Source organism: Grammomys surdaster, unplaced genomic scaffold (assembly GCF_004785775.1).
Source record: "Grammomys surdaster isolate TR1022 unplaced genomic scaffold, NIH_TR_1.0 242, whole genome shotgun sequence".
Lineage (NCBI taxonomy): Eukaryota > Metazoa > Chordata > Mammalia > Rodentia > Muridae > Grammomys > Grammomys surdaster.
The window spans coordinates 950,422-959,654 of NW_021604687.1; the positions used below are offsets into that span (position 1 = coordinate 950,422).

General features: G+C 45.1%; 1 protein-coding gene across 1 annotated transcript in view; it reads right to left on the reverse strand.

Annotated features, from left to right (window-relative positions):
- Positions 1-5,943, reverse strand: part of Arnt2 (aryl hydrocarbon receptor nuclear translocator 2) — a 107,844-nt gene extending 101,901 nt beyond the window's left edge. Inside the window, exon 1 of the mRNA XM_028774701.1 lies at positions 5,831-5,943. Coding sequence (XP_028630534.1) covers positions 5,831-5,943 — 113 coding nt within the window. The remainder of the gene's footprint in view (positions 1-5,830) is intronic.
- Positions 5,944-9,233: the final 3,290 nt, after the last annotated feature.

Consider the following 9,233-nt stretch of genomic DNA (forward strand, 5'->3'; position numbering starts at 1 on the left):
GGGAATACTGCTTGTAATTTGGTGAGTCTCCACGAACCTCAGGGCAAAGGTCATTTAAGGACATCATTCTGTTACACTCAGGATCAAACAGGGTGTCGAGGAGGAAATGGATATTTGATACCAAAATCACTCAAGGTGGTTGTCTGCTTGTTGAAGCTGCTGGGCCTCCCCTTGTTAACATCAATGGATTGGTGAATTCTTACTTAACTAACACCAGAAACGGTCTTTCTTAAAAACCCAAGTGATTCTAATGTCAGCACACACAGGCTGGAAGATGTTAGGACAGAGGGGAACTTAACCATAATCAAGTGTACTGCAGAAGAAAATGAGACGCCGACAGTAAGTGTGGCTCTTGAGTGGGGCATCTGCAGACCCTAAATTACTCTGCTTGTTTTTAGTAGGCCTGAAGGATTTGGTGAGATATAGGCTCATGTTCCAAGCAGGGGAGAGGCTGGTTGCCTGGCTGGAGGTCTGAGGAATTCCATGTTTTAGCTGCTTATTATGAGAATGGAGAGTACACAGTGAGATTCTGCTCAGACAATAAACAAGCAAAGACTGGAGTGTGTGCCAGAAGACCACAGCTCCAGAGGCCAGATCTTCCGTCTCTCATAGGGAGGGTGAACTTCATTCCCTAGTCTGTAAGGGCCTGAATAAGTGACCCAGGAAATGCACAGGGCACCCAGGCCACTAGGAGGCAGTCATGTTATACATAAAGAGCAACCTTGTACACATACTGCAAGATGGGCTTTAGTGAGATGCATGGTGACCACTAGGCTTTTCGGTAACTTGAGGGACCTAGGAAGTAGGATCAGATATGGCAAAATGAAGGGAGTGAGGGCAGCTTTTACACGTCTTTGCTCTGGATTGTATGCAGTGCAGCCTGAGTTGACATGTCCAGAATTCCCTGATGGGATCCTTGACCCACTTGGATCCTTGGTCCTCAAAAGCCAACTGTCCCCACACTAAAAATGGCAGTTGTGATGAAAGAAATAATACCTCTGTGCAAAGAGAAAAGGAGATGGACAGGAAGAAGAGAAAAGACAGAAGACTATATGCATGTCACCAGGGAGATGAATGTGTACCACTCTCCACAGCATGGCTTCGAAAGTCTATCACTGGGCCAGAGCTATCTACAGGACAAATGGAGCCGAATGTGGTGATTCTAAATAAAGAAAACTCATTAACATCCTGTATAATTGCTAAGCTATCATCTCACCTTCCTGGAAATTGCATGTGGGAAATAACCACCAAAAATGTTTATCTGAGGCCAGTTGCACTTTGCAGAGCCACACTGCCACCTAGTGCTTATAGAGGGAAAGATCACCTTCTCGGCCTTCATTAAAAAAAAAACAAAACACAACCATGATTTCAAAATTCCAAATGATTTGTGCATGGATTCATCAAAACCATAAATGAGTGTAATATTCGCAGTTATCTTTAGTATTCTGTTCAGTTCAATTTGATACCAAAGTTTCTATAACATTGAGAGAGGGAGAGAGAGAGAAAGAGAAAAAAGGGTGAGAGAGAGAAAGAGAGGGTGAGAGAAAGAGAGAGAGAGAGAGAGAGAGAGAGAGAGAGAGAGAGAGAGAGAGAGAGAGAGGGCACAAGCTCTTGCACGCTTGCACTTGCCTGTGGAGGGAGAGGACATTGTGAGATTAGGCTCTTCCCTTCTACTTGTGGATAGGATTATGTAACTTAGGTCATCAGGCATGGCAGCAAGTGCCTTTACCACTGAGCCATCTCAAGGGCCTTTGATAGGATTCTGATAATCAAACTCCTACAAAACACAATTGGCTAGTTGGCTCTCACTCCAGGCCTGAGGATCAGTGAGATGTCTGGAGTGACTAAGGACAGGTATTCTTGGACTCCAGGACTGCAGTGTTGAAACAGTCTCAAGCAAATCAGGACGGTTGATCCCCTCACACAGCCCTTACCCAATACTCTATGGAACAGGCAGATGAGGAACTGAGTGGGGTGATAAAAGTTTCCAGCTCGGCCAGGTGAGCTTCGTATCAGGCCAGTAGCAGGTAAAAGAAAAGGATGGTCTAGATTCTGAGCTTACTGGAGTCCACTAGAACCTTGGAGTGGTGATTTGAATATGAAAAGTTAAAGACCAAAAAACTATGGCTCCTACCTGTGAACATGTGCAATCATACACATGTAACATAGAGAGAAACTATTCCCAACACCTATAAATGTGTATGCGATCATGCACATGTAGAATGGAAAGAAACAGTACCTTCTCACCCATGAGTATGTATGCAATCACAAACATACATCACAGAGAGAAACTACACCTGCCACTTGTGTGTGCATGGACTCACACTTAAACAGCAACTTTGTTTAGTAATTTGGAAAGGCAAATAAAGTGGGTCCAGCTTAGGAGATAAATCAGAAGCTCCACATGCATGTTTAGATCCACCCAAACAGTTTCACTAGCCCCTCAGCAATACCACACATACACATACACACACACACACACACACACACACACACACAGACACACACACACCCCGCTGACCCTGACAAAACAACAAACCTCCAAACAACTCTTGCCCCCATGCTGCGTTTGGGTCCCTACCACGATGTCCAATTTTAAATATGACTATAGTAAGCTGAGCTTATTTCTTCTGCTATGAGAAGTATAGCAAATCATCCTTTGTTTCACATATTTTATATTTTTCTATTATTTTGAAACATCTGGATAATAAAATAAATCAAAATGTGACTTTAAGCCTTGTTGTAGTCACTCTAAAAAACAAAAACAAAACAATCCTCAGCACAATGAACGAGTGAGTTTCCAGACAGTGAGCTGAAAAGACAATTGACCCTACTTCCTGTCAGGGAGCCTGAACAAGAAGCTCAGATAGGCGTTTCTGAGCAGAACTAAAGTGAGAAAGAAATGAGGAGAGTCTCCCTAGTGCTGTTTAAGAATAACAGTGCAGCATCAAATACAAGTTTGCACAAAGCATTCGCTTTTCAAGCAAAGAGAAAGGTCATTGAGGTACAGTTGTCCAACAGTGAGCAATCCTGGTCCTGGCCACGGGTCTCCAGAACAGAGCAGTGGCAACATGTCTTTCTCTCCCCCGCCTTTCTCGTGCTCTTTAATTTTTAAGCAGGGTCACACTATGTAGCCCAGGCTAGTCTTGAACTCCAGAGTCTCCTGATTCTATCTACCAAGTGCGGGGATTTTCCCTCAGTGACAGTATTTTATAAGCTCAGCCCTGGATACAAGGCAGGAACTGAAACACTCCTGACCATCACTGTCTGCAGCCTCCACCCTCCATCCGATGGCTAGCTTCAGCTTCTCCCTTAACTCATCACTGCCACTTCCACAGGGAGGTTAAAAGCACTGCTTTTGCCAGGTGGGAGTCTCCCTCCCTGGCTGAGCTTAGGGAGGTCAGGACAAGAATGTATGTCAGGTGACTTGCTTCAGCTCATTTCTCCCACACATGTGGAGCTACTTTTCAAAGAATCTAAAACTTCTGAACCTTCACCTTGTGTCCCAGCTGCCAGGAGGAGAGCAGGACCCTGCTGAGATGCTCATTGTGAAGTCTTGACAGTGAAGTGGGAAGAAAGCCCGGCCAGGAAGACTCAGCACTAGGTCAGGCACACAGGCAGGAGGATCCAAAGTCCTCAAGAGGCTGCGAAGCACTAGAGAGGAATGGTGACTGTCTGAGCACTTGGAATACTCCGATATCAGGTGAGAGGGGGAGACCTGGAAAGGAGTGGGCCAGGACACACCAGTGCTGGTTTTTTCCCTCACATCTTCTTCCACATCCCTCTCTTTGAGTCTCTTCAAGCATGTCTCACAATCTTAACAGAAGGAACAGTTGGAGACACCATGCTGGTGACAGTGATGGCAAACAACAGTCAACGCCAGCCACAGCACAAGGCCCTGATGGAGCTATCAGCCTTTTGATGCCAATACAAGAATTTTATGAAAAGATGTAAAACGGGTCTGCAAAAGAGGAGGCTTCCTTCTTAGACCCTGGATCAGTCTTTAAGTCATGGGGTCTGATTCCCACCATCTGACAGGAGGAAAGGACAGGCAGCATACAGACTCCAAGAAAGATGGCAAAGGCTTCTTGCTGAAGGTGTATCACAGCAATAAAAAAGGAACTAAAACTACAGGACAGGACAGGACAAGACATCTGTGGGGAATTTTTCAGATATGGAACTAAGTCTTAGATCAAATTATCTTAAGTGTAATGCACAGGAACTATACTCCAGGATTGGGTCAAGACCCTGCAGGCCAAGATGGAGAATTGCTGGGGTGTCTACCAGCCCAAACTATGAGGAAGCAGAGGCTCACAGATGAACTCACCCCAGCACAGAGAGGGCTCATGAGTTTTTAGCACGGAGTGGGGCAAAGCATTTTTGTCTAGACTTGAACCAACCTAGAGTACTCATTGCAGAGTCTAGTCTGGGGTTTTCTAGAAACAGACAAGGATGAACAATGGAGGTTCTCTCCAAAGAATGTGAGTTAAGGGAGTAACATTTGAAATAATTTGGATTTTTTTAATTGAAAAAAATAGATGTTTTAACAGTATATACATTCTCTTAGCAATCGGGACTGAAGAATTTGTCCACAGTGAGCAAGAACGATGGCTCAGATAGCACGCAGCTGTGCAGGTGTGTCCAGAGGCAAATTGCAACCTTTATCAGGCAGTTATTTGTGGCACCCACTGAGGAGACCCAGCTGCAGCAGAGCACTGACTTCCTCAGAGAGTGTACAGGACCAAGGAGAGGCTGGCCTCGCCACCAACCTCAGATTCTCAGCCCTCCGAATTTTCACAGTAATCACACACCCTCCAGGCTCCTTTCCAAAGACACCAGTAGGCACAGCAGTCCTTACCATAGGATGGCATTATAATACTGTGTTCTTGCATCCTGTCCCCACTATATCCCAGACCCTGGTGTGCACCTGTCTCCTTGCCTTTGTGCCTTTTTAAGAATCAGAAGGTTTAGAAGAGACTCTTGGGATTAAAATGCTGGACATTTCAACATGGGTCCAGCCTGCAGTCTTGGGGCTATGGAAGGTGTGTTCTGTTCTCACTGGATAGGTGCTATATGGGCAGAGTGTGTGGTCAGAAACTGAGCAACCTCATGAGATAGCTTGTTTATTAACTACTTCACTGAAAATGAAAAAAGGATCAATGGGAAGCAGGGTTGAGTAATATACTGAGCTGGAAAATACCAGTTATGCTTTCCTGAAGGACTTTGGTTGGTTTGATGTGGGGTTCTGAGTATCGATGCTGATATCATTCAGCACAAGAAGGTGACACTTTGGGTTTCATCTGCTCAAAACTGGTCTGTGACCTATCAATCCAGTATAGTCAACAATACTTATTCACTTTATTGTCTCAGCAACACTGAACACATCTGGCTGGCCTTCAGGTGCTGAGTCCTGTTAAAAAGAATTCCTGCATATGCCTAAGAAAGATGAGCATTGGAGGAAAGGTTGGAGGGCCCCAGTTAGATCATTTACAGTCCCTGGGGCTGGATCTACCAAATGAAGCTGGAATGTTCAGGCAGTTGAGTGGACTCCTCCCTTCAGAGAGCTAGCACAAGCAAGGCCCAGCAGGATCCCATGGCAGGCAGTATAACTACAAGGGCAAGCAAACAGAAATCCCCAGCTGGGTGCCAGGACCCAGAGCACTTAGAAGCAAATCATGTGCATATTTAGGAATCTTGCAAAATCTAAACAGGATGCAAACTGCTGTGCTTTTACTCTCCTGGAGGGGGAAAAACAATACTTTTCTAACAGGTCAAGAGCATTGCTCAACTTTTACTAAGTCCAGTTCCTGGAAATGCTGAGTCTGCTTACCCGGATCGCCGCTTTCCTCCTCGGGCAGGCATGGCCCCTGCCATTCTCACCTGTCCGGTGGCCGCCATGGGGGCAACAGGCAAGGTCACAGATCCAGGTATGTCTGAAGCCATTTCTGGAAGTCAACAGAGACAAGAAATTTTGTTAATGACAGAAAAAAAAAACCCAACTCAGTAATGAGTGAGAAAATTATCACACTACCCTGAAGAAAGCCCAAGGACCTGGTCCTGTGGACACTTTGCTTACTTTGAGTCATTTAACTGGGCCAGCCCTGGGCTGTCTGTACTTTCCAGTCTTCAACCTCTGAGCAGTGGTTAGAAGCATGAGCTCAGCTTTGCAGCAGTTAAGGGACTCAGGTCTCCCTGTCACCTGGCGGCAGGTGAGCTATCTAGGTAGAGGGAAGAGCCTGAGAGATAGCTACAACTGGCACCAACCATAGTACCCGGGATGAAGCTAAGTCTCAAAAGTTATTGGCCTGCAGCAGTACCCACTGACCTTCCCCACTGCTCCCATACATAGCCTAGGTCCCCACCCTCAGTATGGCCCCAGAAGCCCTCACTGCAAGACCCTGTGAATTCTGGGGCATTGAGTACCGCATTAGGCTTCATAAGGTTGACTCAGGCTGAGGGACCCAGTTATCCCTAGGGAAGGTTTTCCAGGAACAAATACTAATTTAAAGAAAGAAAACGTTGGGCAACAGATGGAAGTAATTTTTTTCGATTCTATGTTGTTTCTAATAAGCCAGACATTTCTGGAATCTCTTTTAACTTCCTTGATTTTCAAATCAATCACCCTGTCAAAAAGTTTCTTCTTTGCCATTTCTGGGTTGTCAGCGCCCTGTACTGATCCATTCCCTATCAAGATGAACCCAGTTGGTGGTGCAGGAGGTACACCAGCAATCCCAGAAATCAGAGACCACGCTGAGTGAAGCACAGATATAAGAGTTGCACCAGAAAGCACAGGAAGCCGGTGACCAGGAAGATGACCGGGAAGAAGAGGCTTACCTTTGTGAGGATGGAGGGCTTGAGCCCACTGCCCTGTCTGCCCCCTCAGTGGGAAAAATGAGTAGATGCTATCTACCCGCTCTCACCCTAACTCTGTAAAGGCAATAGATTCTGCCCTTGCCAGTCAGACCAGAAGACTTTTGTGAGCTGTGCCTGGCCTTTGCCTCTCTGTCTTAGCCTTTATGGACCCGGTTCTTAGCCTTTGAGCACAGTACACTATTCAGCACTGTCCCCAGAGCACAGCTCCTCTCTTTTTACTTCACATACAAAGCATTTCACCCACCTAGACTAGAGGAGGAGAGGCCTTTTCTGCTACACCCTGAAGCTCAATAGCTGTGGCTGCAGTTTTTAAAATGACTCAGATTTTCAAGCATGATTTAGCATTTGCTCCTCCACAGGAAAAGGGAGCCCGTCTGGTTTGTAAGGTTTCTTTATGTTTATAATGTCCTTTCTCCCTGTGAGCACAGCTTAACTAAGGAGTTACTCGCAGTGTGAGAAACATTTACATACATACTCAGGACTGTCTCTAAGCATGTTTCATGTTTGGTCCTCCTTTCCTTTGAGTTTCTCTGCTGTATCCAAAGGAAGAAGGTTTTGGTGTTTGCATTACAAAGAAAAGGACAAGGAGGAGGAGGAGGAGGGGGAGGGGGAGGGGGGAGGGGGAGGGGGAGGTAGAGGAGAAGAAGGTGAGGGTGAAGGTGGAGGGGAAGAAGAGGAAAAAAGAAACAGAAGAAGTGAAAAGAAAAAGAAAGAAATAAAAAGAAGAAATAAAAAGAAAAGATAACCCTTGGAGCAGCTTCGCAAACACTGCTCATTGTTCTTTGGAATGCCTTCTGCTGGGTTCATTCTTCACTGCTCAGTCCTTTCTGGGGCTTATGGGACACAGTGATTTATAAAGATAAGCTTTAGTGGGACAATTGGGATAAAGTGTGCATCGAACTCCTGTGAGGACAGAAGGAATGGCCACTGAGGCCAGCACTGCACCTTTTCTGAGGGTTATCACCATTTTTTTCCCCTATAGAAACTGTGAAGTTATGTGATAGTTATCCCATAGGCTAAACAATACATTTGAGCCATTCCACTCAAAACTCTTGAAATCTGCTAATACTGATAAAATCTAAAATCAGCCTCTCCATTATGTTCACAAGGCTTTGAGGACTGTCATGGCCTTGCGTGCACACATTTGGAAGTATATGGGAACATCCCTCACTTGGGCAGTTACTGGGTTTGTGACTCTGATGTAGCATTGATAGCGACTCCCTGACAAGCTCCTTACAACCTGCTTCAGATAAGATACACGTGTTTCTGAAATACTGGCTGAAACTTGCAGTTTCTACTGATTTCCAAAGCTGGAGGTCAGGGCTATCTATAGCAGACAAAGTGAACAGGCGGGTCACAACATTCTAAAGCAAGTTCTCCAGAGTCATCATCCCTTTCAAGTTCCCAGGATAAAGGCCTCCAGGGGAAACATCTTAGGGAAAGCTGAGCATCGATCTTCTTTATTAAAACTGCCAATGTCCATTACACACACACTGAGAAATTCTATGTGAAGAAGTTCCTTTCACTTTGATTAACCCAGTAGATAATAAATGTCTAGGATTCTGGAGACTTAACATTTATTGCCTGCTCTGCTAGTGTTTCACGCCACATTAGTTCAGCACTTTAAAGCCAACAACCTCAATGCCTGTGAGTAAAGGAAACATCAGAGTAAAATTGATCTTGACCATCACTTGCAAACCTCGAAAGGTCCTTTGCTTCTAGGGGCCAGTCACTTCCAGCTCAGAGCAGGAGGGATATGTGGCAACTGAAGGGCAGTACCTGGTATAGCAAAATGATAACCACTGAAGTTTATTTTAGGGAAACAAAATTGCCAATTGTTACTCGATTACTTTGCAGAAACTAGAAGTTGCCCCAAGGGGGCAAGACAGAGAGGGGGATAATTTTGAAGATCTATTCCTCTCTTCAGACAGATAAGGGACACAAGACAAAGACAATGAGATGGTTTTACACAAATGTTGTGTTGACCAATTGTATGTCCATCCTATCCAGCAATCACCCCGGGATCAATCGATCCCTCCCTCCCTCTCCACTCATCCCCCTGCTCTGTTCTGCTCTCTAGCTTCTCCCTAGGAGTACATTTTAGTAACAATGGCCTGCAAGGGGCTAAGAGGAAGTCCAGATTGTGTTTTTTTGTGGTCAAACTGTTCCAAATAGCTGCTCAAATAAGTGTGAACTACCAGAATGACTGGGCCACTATTGGTCATGGTACCACCGATGAAATACTCAAAATACCTATCTTGTCACGTCATTTTTAAAAATTAAGAATTATGTATGTAAAGAGCTTAACACAATATCTGGGAAAATAAACATTAAAACAACAGCTAAAGTCATGGATTCTG